This window comes from Lycorma delicatula, chromosome 10 (genome assembly GCF_047948215.1).
Source record: "Lycorma delicatula isolate Av1 chromosome 10, ASM4794821v1, whole genome shotgun sequence".
NCBI classification, from domain to species: domain Eukaryota; kingdom Metazoa; phylum Arthropoda; class Insecta; order Hemiptera; family Fulgoridae; genus Lycorma; species Lycorma delicatula.
In genome coordinates, this window is record NC_134464.1 from 4,421,825 (window position 1) to 4,434,346 (window position 12,522).

General features: G+C 28.1%; 1 protein-coding gene across 11 annotated transcripts in view; it reads left to right on the forward strand.

Moving 5' to 3' along the window:
• The window catches only part of LOC142331370 (uncharacterized), a 120,094-nt gene extending 110,213 nt beyond the window's left edge, over positions 1 to 9,881 (forward strand). For 7 of the 11 annotated variants that reach the window (XM_075377228.1, XM_075377226.1, XM_075377222.1 and 4 more), the window contains one exon: positions 5,643 to 9,863. In XM_075377228.1, the coding sequence (XP_075233343.1) occupies positions 5,643 to 7,594 (1,952 nt within the window). In that variant the 3' untranslated portion in view covers positions 7,595 to 9,863. Of the gene's footprint in view, positions 1 to 5,642 lie in introns of all 11 variants that reach the window. The other 4 variants (XM_075377221.1, XM_075377232.1, XM_075377230.1 and 1 more) reach the window with 2 other exon arrangements.
• The last annotated feature ends 2,641 nt before the right edge of the window (positions 9,882 to 12,522 follow it).

The window sequence follows — 12,522 nt, forward strand, 5'->3', positions numbered from 1 at the left end:
TGTAAACATTTTCGGTACCCGATGTGCAGAACTCTTAAAAAAAAATTGTAATTCATCGTGGGGAGAACAATAATAACATATTTAGTCAAAAAACTTGACTCAAACTGGCTTAATAAAACAGATAACTAAATGTTTTACTTCGCCAGTAAAATTTATATTTGACTGCTAGCACTATGCTTAAATACTTGTTTTTATCTGTATTGGTTTAGAAACCATTATAAAATTTTGTTTAAAAATAACATTATGCTATAAGTATGTAACTGATTTGACCTTAAAAAGAGATTAAGACATTGTTTAAGTAATCGAATATATTCTGGTATTTTGATTGTGGAATGGTATTTAAATTTACAAAACTTACAACTTTCAGCCAGGAAGAAAAACAAATGATTACACAGTGATACATAGATTTTCTCCTAAAACTGAGATGAGATCGGTTGTATAGAGTAAATCGCGAAGAGAAAAACCCCATTTGAAAAAAGATTTTATCGGATCGCGTTAATTAGTTAATAACGATTAAAGTTAAAACTTTTTTGACTGTCAACCATATATGATTTTTTGATATGTGTGTATTGGAAATTTTATACAGAATATGAATTTCTGAAAATTATATAAAAAAAAATAAAACAAGAAGAATATTGATGTCTGAAAAATAAATAAATAAATCGAGAAAAGGTGAAATCGGGAAATACCTTCAATCAAGTGGTAACGATAAGCTTTTCTTTTTTTTTTGTCTTCAGTCATTTGGCTGGTTTGATGCAGCTCTCCAAGATCCCCATATCTAGTGCTAGTCGTTTCATTTCAGTATACCCTCTACATCCTACATCCCTAACAATTTGTTTTACATATTCCAAACGCGGCCTGCCTGCACAATTTTTTCCTTCTACCTGCCCTTCCAATATTAAAGCGACTATTCCAGGATGCCTTAGTATGTGGCCTATAAGTCTATCTCTTCTTTTAACTATATTTTTCCAAATGCTTCTTTCTTCATCTATTTGCCGCAATACCTCTTCATTTGACACTTTATCCACCCATCTGATTTTTAACATTCTCCTATAGCACCACATTTCAAAAGCTTCTAATCTTTTCTTCTCAGATACTCCAATTGTCCAAGCTTCACTTCCATATAAAGCGACACTCCAAACATACACTTTCAAAAATCTTTTCCTGACATTTAAATTAATTTTTGATGGGAAAAAATTATATTTCTTACTGAAGGCTCGTTTCGCTTGTGCTATTCGGCATTTTATATCGCTCCTGCTTCGTCCATCTTTAGTAATTCTACTTCCCAAATAACAAAATTCTTCTACCTTCATAATCTTTTCTCCTCCTATTTTCACATTCAGTGGTCCATCTTTGTTATTTCTACTACATTTCATTACTTTTATTTTGTTCTTGTTTATTTTCATGCGATAGTTCTTGCGTAGGAAACGATAAGCTATAAGGGTAATAAACAGCGGTTTTCCGTAGCATTGTTGGGCCGTCATATTCCCTACAATAAAAGGTAACAACAATGCTACGGCAAACCGCTGTTTATTACCCTTATAGCTTATTGTTAACACTTGTTTGAAGGTATTTCCCGATTTCACCTTTTCTCGATTTATTTATTTTTCGGACATCAGTATTCTTCTTGTTTTATTTTTTTTTTTATATAATTTTCAGAAATTCATATTCTGTTTAAAATTTCCAATACACACTTATCAATAAATCATATGGTTGACAATCAAAAAATTTTTAACTTTAATCGTTAATAATTAATGCGATCTGATAAAATCTTTTTTCAAACAGGTTTTTCTCTTCGCGATTTACTCTATACAACTGTTTTCTTCTCATTCTTAGCAGAAATTTTTTTTTTTTTCTATTGTGTTATAAGTACACCAAACATGTTTACTAGCTTTAGTTTAAAACTCTGATAATAGAATACAGTATTATCTGTTTTTTACTCAAAGGGTACGACTTCTATATTAAAGTGACTGGTTCAGTTTGATGAATTTTAATTTTAATTGGTATTTTATTTGAATATTTAATTGAATGCTTTTTGTGGACCTTTAAGATTTGTTGTTGCATTCCATTGGATGTTTTCAGTGTCAGCAAACACGTATTCTTTATTCAGTAACTTTAATTCTAGAAACTGGGAATAATTGCTCAAAACACAAAGCTACATAAAAGCGAGGATGATGAAAAAGACATACATGAAAACAGATATATGAAAAAACTTTATTAAATTTGAAGAAAGAAATAATTTTTTTAATGAGGTGTGCAGGCATCGACTGGTATGATCATTTAGTTCGAATAGAAATTTGACCGGGATTCGAACCCAGGACCTCTGGGTGAAAGGCAGAGACACTACCACTCGTGCCATGGAAGCCGGTGGAATAAGTTACAGTAATTTTATTATAATATGTGTTCTAAATGCCCTCTATCTGCAGTTGTGCAGACATCAGCATGTTTTTCATGTTAGCAGCCACTTTTTTAGTGGTTGTAGCATTTATATTGGATATTTTGACTCTAATGTTCATTTGAGTTGATCAATTGTGTGAGTTTTTTCTGAATGTATTCGTTTAAATAATCTCAAAAAAATCTGTGGGTGAGATATATCTGGTAACTTATGGAACCGTAGACCACAGGAAATTGTTTTCTTCCCAAAGAACTTGCCTAGCAACATTGAGTCATTTAATGCGTGGGCTGTTGCTAGTCTTGCTGCAACCAACAATTTCATTCATCTTCTAACAGTGTTATGAACTCCTTGAAAAATATTGGACCTGTTATTCTCTTCCAAGAAATACTTTGATCTTTTCTGAATGTAATGTAATGTAATGGAAAACATGAGGGTTCACTTTACTTCAGTGTTGGTTTTTCTGGCTATTAGATTACATAACCCATTAAATGAAACCATGCCTCATACTGAAGAAAATGTTATCCAGGATCTGAATATTGCTGCAAAAAAATTTAAACTGTTTGCAATAATTCAGGCTTTTTCTGAGATCAGGTTCTTGCAATTTTTGAATGACAATAATATGGATATATTTTTATTTTTTTTGTGGTTTTGCAAACACCCCAATTTGACATTCCAATCTGCCTTTTTATTGACTTTCGAGGGGATCATTCAGTGTATATGGACACACTCTAAAAATTCATTATTTAAAACTGTGGCCAGCCAGAAAATTTTAGTTCATCTACACTAAAAAAGCAACTGCGCATGAGATTGTTTACTTATTGGTATATTTGATCAAGAGAAAACTACAGAAAAGTTTTTCTAGTACATTAAAAAAAGATTGCTACTTAAAATAAATATCAAGAATAAACGCAAGTTTAGGCTGTATAAACGATGATAGTCTTTTTATAGCTTCACTTGCCACGTCAAACAAAATAGACAGAAATTACTTGATTATTGTATACGTTATTGCCACAAGGTCAAGCATTACCAACCTACCTATTAGTGCCAACCTAATAGCAAATTTCCCACTTTAATGGATTAATGAATTCATGGTTTCATAACTTTTTGTTCATTCTCTACATGTATGAATTATCAGTGATATCTACTGCTTCATAAACCAATGCATTTTCTGAATTAAAACTACCTACTACTCAAGTCGGTATTGTGAATTGTCCTCTGCATTGAAATAAAACTTACCGATGACAGTTTCACCCCAAAGGACAAATTCATGATGTCTTAACAATTCCTGTGTTGTCTTAAAAACACTGGTATTTTTAACATCAGTAAAATATTCTTTGGAGATCTCTTTTTAGCATTTTGACTTTTAATTGTAAGAACAAAAACGGTCAAATTTTCTACTCTTATAATCTTTTTAAATCTATGAGCAGTTTGATGGTTGTCTTTTGTAGTGCACATAACTAAATCTTTGATCTTCTTATAAGCAATGCAAATTATTAAACACTTGCAAAAATTTTATTCTACTATAATTTAGTGTCAAAATTTAGTGTCATAATTTATTTCCTGTTTGTGTCAAACACTTATTCTCATAGATGCATCATAATCTTCTTTAGTATATTCTTACTTTGGTAAAGCATTTCTTTGAACAGAAGTTGAATATCCAATCTTGCTATAATCTTTGCAGTTCTCTTATCGCTTTTGAACTTTGCTATCATCATCAACCAGCATTCTATCTGGTAGCAGATCCCTTACACCACCACTGTAGCCATCCATACCTTTCTGTCCCAAGCCTTCTTGTTTGTTGGCTTGTTGGCTTGTTGGCTTGTAGTTTCAAATCTTCACCTCATATATTAATTTACTCCTTCCTTGCTTCCTTTTTGCTTTTACTGACCTTTGCAGTGCAGTTGTCAAGATTCCACTCTCTCTAACTACATGTCCTAACCAGTTCTCTTTTCTTTTGTATAGTTCTTGCATAAGTGCAGCCGTCTTTAATCCTGTTGATTACTTCCTCATTTCTCACTATCCGTCCAAACTATTTTCTCCTTATTCACATCTCAAAAGCCTCAATCCAGTCCTTCTCTGTCTCCTTCATCATCCATGTTTCACTTCCTTACAACAAGACCCTCATACTTAGCATTTTTCTAACCTCTTCCTTAATTCTAAGTTCAGAATTTTATTACATAGCAATTCCCTCTTACTGAAGCCTTCCTTTGCCATCGGTATCCTTCCTTTTATCTCTGTTGCATTCTTCCAGTTCTCTTGTCACCGTAGTACTGAAATATCTGTAATTCTTTACTTTATCTATTCTTCCTTCATTTGTCCTTATCTCTGTGAATCCTCTTTGATATTTATTTTCATTTTTCCTACATTTATTTTCATTCCATACTCTTCCATTCTTTAATAATCTCTAAGCTAATAATCTCTGAAGCGTGTGTGTGCGGGGCAGCAGTTCGAATTACTATATCATCAGTAAACTTTATGCTTCTTATTTTTCATCCTCTTATACTTATCTGTTCTTTTCTTTCTTCTAATACATACCTTATCATATCTGCAATGTAAATATTGTGTTGGTGCATCCTTGCCTAACATCTCTACCTAGACCCACCCATCCAGTCTGTCATATTCTTATTTACTTTCATTCCTGTTGTTTATCTTATATATAATTCTTTAATTAACCTTCTATATTTTTCTTTTTAAAATCTCATATCATTTTCTTCCATTTGACTATTATCAATTGTCTTCTCTAAATCTATGAAACGCAGACTGATTTCTCTTCCTCTCTTTAATTATCTATCTCTCTTCAATGATTTTATGAATGAGCCCGATGACATCTCTGGTTCTTAGTCTTTAAATTTTCTAAGGGTCAAGCATTTTCTAAATTCTTTAGTGCTTTTAGTAAGGGAACTTTGCAAGTCACCTAAATAACTAACTGTTTGCAAGTATTCTCAATATATATTCCTATTGCACAGTCTCAAGTGCACCTAAGTTTTAAACATAATTTAATATTTACTGCATGTTCTATAGCACTAACATGACAATGGTTTTCTACTATCTAAACAACATGCTTTGTGAAAGGTTATGTGTTGTTGACAGATCAGACATTATAGATGGGATATATTAAGTAATAGATGGTATTTTGTCTTGCTCGTGTGTAAAATAAGTATCATTATTTAAATGTAAAATTATATTTTAAAGTATAATAATTTTCATAATTATTTTTATTTATTTATTTTTTTTATTTTTATTATAGAGTCTAAGATTACGGAAGAAATAGATAAACAAGAATCTTTAAGTTCAGATGTTAAAATACCATCTAAGAAAAGAAAAATGGAAAGTGCTGAAAATGTAGAAGAGTTATATAATTCAGATTTATCATCAAAGAAACCCGATGAAGATATATTATCAAATGAGAAAGATTTTGAAGATGATGAAAAATCTCAAAAACAAGAGCAAGATAAATCAACAGAAATTCCAAACCTTTTTGCTGATGCCGATTCATCTAATGAAAGTACATCTTCATTTAGTCGTTTAATTTCAAATATATGTGGTTCATTAGAAACAAATGAACAGAATCAGCAGAATGAAATTATCGATAGTAATTTATTGAAAAATATTAATTTGAATGATGATAAAAGTATTAATAAAGATATATTTTTAAAACATATCGATCCTGAATTAACTTTTAAAGAAACTATTGATATTTTAAAATCTTTTAATCCGGTATCTTCCGCGGTAATTAAAAGAAGGAAACGAGTTGTAATTAGAAAAATAAATAACGATAATACTCAAATTATTCAAACTATTCATGATATTAAGAAAAGTCAAAAAACTAAAAACCTTTCTTTGAATAAAAGTAGTATTACAGATAATATTGATTTTAAAATTATGGATTCTGATGATAAACTGAGTTTAAAAGAAAATAATGAAACCGTATTAGAATGTACTGAAATTAATAATGAAAAAAAACCATCAGATTTTAAAGACAATATCATTCATAATGATAATATGAGCACAATTATTTCTGACGATAGTACACAAAATAATAATGAATCTTGTTCATTTTTAAATTTAGAATCCAGTAATAACTCTAGCTATAATTTTACTGGTTATAAAAATATTAAAACTAATGATTCTGTATCTGCATCGACTGAAAGTGTTTTTAACGATTCAAAATCTCAAGAAGAAAATTTTAATAATAGTAATAACAACAATGATTATCATAATACATCAAAACTAATTTTAAATGATAATTCAATGTCTGATGTTGATTTTGAAGAGTTACCTTTATCAGTAATTCAAGAAAAAATTTTATGTAAAAAAAATAAATCAGAATTAATCATTTCTAGGGCCAACAAAGCAAAAAAAAATAATTTTAAAAATAAAAATATTTATAATAAAAAAAAAAGTACCAAAATTTTAAAGCAATCCAGTAATCTTACTGCTTTATCTGTTAATGATCGTGACTGTGATTCTAAAATATCAAATTCTTTAAAAAATGATAATACTTCAAATAATATAACATCAGAAATGATTAAACATGATTTAACCGGCAATAAAGATATTAATTTTTGTAATAATTCTAATTCTAATACTTATAGTAATCATATTGAATGTACTTCAATTGTAAAAAGTCCTTTTGTAAATGTAAACAATTTAGATGTAACCGGTAATAATAACTCTGTAATTACAACTTCTTTAGATACTGTTAATTTAGAATCTAATAGTAGACTTATAGATTTTGATAATAGCAGCGATACAATAAATTCCAATATTTTTAATGAACGTTTATCTGCATCTAATGATGTTAGTTTTGATAATATTACTAATACTAATGTTGATAATGATTCTATTAATCGACGTAATTGTGTAACAACAACAAAAAAAGGAGTTAGAAGAAAACAAGGGAAGGGAAATGAATCTAGCAAAGATTTTACAGTAAACGATAAAAATTCATCATCTGTTACCAGTAGTATTAGTAATTCAGTGTTGATTAATATGCGGCAAAGAATTTCATCATTAATTAATTCTTCTCATAGAACTGTTAGTACTAATGTTTCATTTGTTAATAATGAATTAACTGGTTCCGAAAGTTTTGAAAATGTTGAAAAAACTTTTAATTTCAACAATTCATCCGATAATGTAAATATTGATGATTTAATCGATATACTTAATAAGGTCAAGGAAATTGGAAAAATTGTTTAATTTGTATCGGTATTGATCTGTAAATAAGTATTAAATGTATGTTTTGTATATACCGATCGATTAAAACAGATTACCTGGCTGTATGTTCTGTAATATCGCTATACTGTTGTATTGGTTACTGGACTGAAAACTGCTTATAAACTATATAAACTGCTTAAAAAAGAAAATGACCAAATAGATAGAATAAAAAAATGTTAAACCTAACCACAACCGCTAAATAAAGGATTTCCTACTTAAGAAAATAGATAAAGCTACCCCAAACTCCAACTTTATTAATTAATACAGAAAACTAATTAATTCAAATGACTAAAATCAAGTAAAATAAACTTGAAATTCAATTAAACTAAATAAATTAATTTAGTTGAAAAACCGGTTGTGACATGGCTATTAAATAAGGCTTGGCATCTATAAAAAGGTATCTTTAATCACAAGTTGTGATGCATTTGGCTGGTTACTTTGTTTCAGAATGATACAGTACTAACTGATTAGAGCATTAATGAGTTAAAAAGTTATTCTACTGATGTTTATGTTGTATTACTCTTTATTATTTAGATCAGTTAAATTATGCGGTTCATTCAACTCACTGGCTCTTTTGACTCTTACAGCCCAATATATTTCCTGTTACAGATTTTATCTCATTTCTGAATTACTCAGTACTGATTTACAAGCTTATAAAACTACATCAAACTATATTTTTTTAACAAAGATAATGCATGTAATAATATTAACAACTAAAGAATATTTTGTTCATTTTCCTTCACACTGATTTGTAGGCTGATGGGGTAATATAAATACTTGTAAATGTTCTTACCTGTTATTCATTTTTCTTATATTTATAACTATCATATTTTATCTTCAATAAATTTTACATTGTTTTCTAAAAAAAAAAATCCCAATTTAGTTATACTTTTGCTAATATTCTTTACAAGGGATAATCATTTTAAAAATGGACAATTTTTTATATAATACTTCGTAATGATGAAATACCAGTCTCATCTGTTTTAGCACAGAACTTTTAAGTTTACGTTCTTTTTAAAATCTTTTGTAATTAATATTATTAATTATAAAATACCATTTGTTCTGTAAAGATTATTTATAAATTAAATGCTTAAATTTATGCATTAAAAATATATTAATTTACCCGAATTATACAATTTAATGAGTTTATTTCTGCACTTTTAATTATCCTTGTGAGATTCTTGACTTATTGTCACCATAATTATTTTAAGCCGTACTGAAATTTTAAATTATTTTCCTATATAGTAACTTAGTAAAGTTAATTTCAGAACTGTTAAAAAAAAATTAAAAAATATAATTAAACCTGGTTTATCTCTTAGTGAATAGAACTGTAACTACAGTACCGCAGATACTGCAAAATATGTTTCAACAGCCTATAAAGTTTAACTTTTATTTAAAATAAAATATTGAAAACTGAATATATTTCAAATAATTTTTAAGGTATCCACAAAACAAATTTAAATGCCAGTAGTGTGTGCATCTATCCTTCAAAATACTTCATGAAACAATCTCTATGTTCTAGCACCTGTTAATATTCACATGTCAAGAAATTCTCTCCTTCTTAAACCTTGTTTTCTCCTTAATATGTTAATTATTAATTAGATAAAATGTCCTTATAAGTAGATAGTTGTAATCTACTTATTAAATTTTGTCAACATTTTTTTTTATATTTTCATGTGTTATCAGGAAGATTTAATTTTAATTTGTGAGATTATACAGATTTATTTTTTTCTGAGCATTTGTGTCACTTTTTTAATACCTTTTGCAAATTATGATGGTTTACATTTATATCAGTTTTTCTAATAAAATTTTAATTTATTACAAGTTTTGTTTATATCTGTTAAAAACATTAAAATTTCAAAATTGTTACATAAATAACGCTGAAAAAGAATTAGTTTAGTTTATAAAATATTCAAAAATGTTATATTCAGTGTTATAAAATATTTAAAATTTAGGTTTTGTGCATCTGAAAAATTACAGTGTTTATAGAATTGTCTGTTACCTTGTTGTTATCATTTAATAATATTAAAATCCAGTCTTTTTAAGTTTTTTACCAAAATTTTTGTTTTCTATGTGAAAGAACTGTTTTTAATCTTCTAATTTTTTTCTGCTTTTGTAATAAAGATTACATTTGTTGTTAATTTGTCAGTTACATAAAAAAAAATAAAATCATACATTATATATTACTGTAATCTGTGAACTATACTTTTTATCGTCACATGGTTAAAAAATTAATCAAAAGGTATCTTTTTCAAAGCATTATTCAGTATTAAATGTTAGTTAACATCAAAAAATTCTTCACTTTGTCCATTTTGTATTTAACAGCCACATATTTTTTTTAACTTTTATCTTGCAAGTTGTTCAGTGTGATTTAAGGTAAACATCTTAAATTATTATTATTATTGTAAAAGTTATGATACTTAAAAGCTGTTACTTTTTTTAGTTTCAGTAGTGGAAGTTGATTTTTTCCGTTTTGATGATGTTTTGTTTATTAGAAGAACTTCATAATTTTAAACTACATAGTTAATGGAGCAAATATTTTGTTTTACCTTTACCCTGAACTCAGTGAATGCAATAAAAAAAGATGTCATGGTGTACTTCTTTCTATATGTTTTTATGTTGGCGATTCACTTTGCAAAAAAATTAATTTTTAATGTGTAATTATCAAATTGGAAATTTTCATAGATTTTGGTACCCGTTCATTTGGTAAAAAAAAAAAAAAAAAAAAAAAAACGCTATTAACTTTCAACTTAATCTCCTTTGAGGGATTTGACCCATTTAACTCTATTGAATTTTTCAAATAGCTTTCTTAGCTTTTAAGCATTTAGGACCTAAGAAGAACTTATTAGTAACTTTTGGTCTCTTAGGACTGGTGGTTTTAGAGATATATTTTGATAATAAGTGACATTTAAAACTACGTAATGGCATCTTAAAAGAGAATTTCTCAGGATATCTAGGATTAAAGTTTTAGAAAGTATTTGGTTGATGCCTCATTTTAGTGAATATATCCAACGTTTGAACAGTCTAAAAGAATCCATCGATTCATACAGGAGTGATGAAGTGCATCTGTATTATTAATTTTTTACAAGAGCGATAAAAAATTAATTAATCAACTGCTATCGCTACAAGAGCTGTCTATTACCTGCTATTAATGACAGTATATAAATTATTTAAGACAAACGATTAAAGAAAATTGTGTATTTGTTGTTAATCAAAAGTCGGCTTATTTTTCTAATGTATAGTACTAAAACTGGTAGCATCCACATGCTTGTATACACAGACTCTTTTATACCACAAGTACATGAAGCTGGGGTTAAGGCAATATACATTTATTTATTTTTTAAAGTGATTATTAATGTAGTTTTTTAAAACCATTTGGCTTATTCACCAGTGAAATTATTGATACATTAGATTTATTAATTAATTACTTGACTGTCGTATTTTCTTATATCACTTAACTCTAATTAGATAAATTATATATACATATATATGTTTTTCCATATGGCATTAATGACACTAATGTTTCCAGTTTGTTGGGTGACAAAAATCTTGTGCATATTTTATTCTACAAATAGAGGTATTTGGTATTCATTTTTTAATAATGATTATTTTGTTATGATCTTTCTTATTTTAATGAAACATTTCTGTTAGCAGCTATTAGAAGATCTCTGTTTTCCTCTAAAATGAGATTTTTTAAAGGACTTTCTTTTCCCTATGTAATATTGTATGCTTTAATTTCATGTAATTTCATTTATAGATTTTTACATTTAGACGGTCGGTAACTTATTTCTTTTAAACAAGTAAAGAATACAAACTAAATATCTTTGTAATCAGATAATTGTTTTAGATTTAGTCCTTAAAAACATTAGTTTCAGGTCTAGGTTTATTTCTCCATAAAGAGATAACAGAAAACACGAGTAGCCAGCCCAATGAATTTAAAATATCAACCTATTTCAAAAAAGGTTTTTGATCATCCATTATTTTTAAAGAAGTTTGGTCATATATTTTCTTTTATTACTCCATATCAGTGGATATTTTCTACTATACAAAAAAAAGAAGTGTGGATGATATTTTCTGTCGAAAGATCAACTGCAACAAACATTGTGAATAATGTGAATAAGCTTATGTTATTTGCAAAATTTTCAGTGCCAGGTAACTTAAATTTTTATAAACATCATATTTTATGGGATAAAATATTGAAATGATTGTCACTCATTGTATGCTTTTTGTAAGTTTATTTTTGTATTGATTTTTTTAAATTTATTTAATTTTTTATAATTTCATCACTAATATGTATTTTTGTTATAACTTTACATGTCGATTAATATTTTATTAATTGTACTTTTTTAGAATTTTTAACTTATAAATTTATAAGGTCTCTTCAAAAAATAATCAAGTTTTATTAATTATACACCGATGGAGATATTTAGTGATGTACGGCTGGCAGCATTGTGTTCCGAAAAATCTCCTCTGTAACCACACGTTCTTGGATTGTTGATATCTTGTTTAGTTTTTGTGTTATTGTTATTTTAGTGTAACATGTTATAAGTGTTAGTAGCGATATTTGTAATGTGTGATTTTTTGATGATTGAACTTTTGTATCAATGTCGTAGCCGTAACCCCAGCTTTTGTCTCCCATTACGATCTTTGCATGAATGTTTCATCATAATTGGCTTGTTCAAGGAGTTGCCAGCAATTGTTTACTTGATGTTCTTTCTGCCGTTTGGTCATCAAACAAGGAATAAACTTTGCTGGAACTCAGTGCATGTTCAATTTTTCAGTCAAAATGCCATGGCATAAGTTGAGGTGCTAACCCTTTCTGCAAGTTCTCTGACAGTCAATTGGTGATTTGTATGCACCAGATCGTTGATTTTCTGAACGTGTGTATCGGTTGAAGTCGAAGGCCTTCT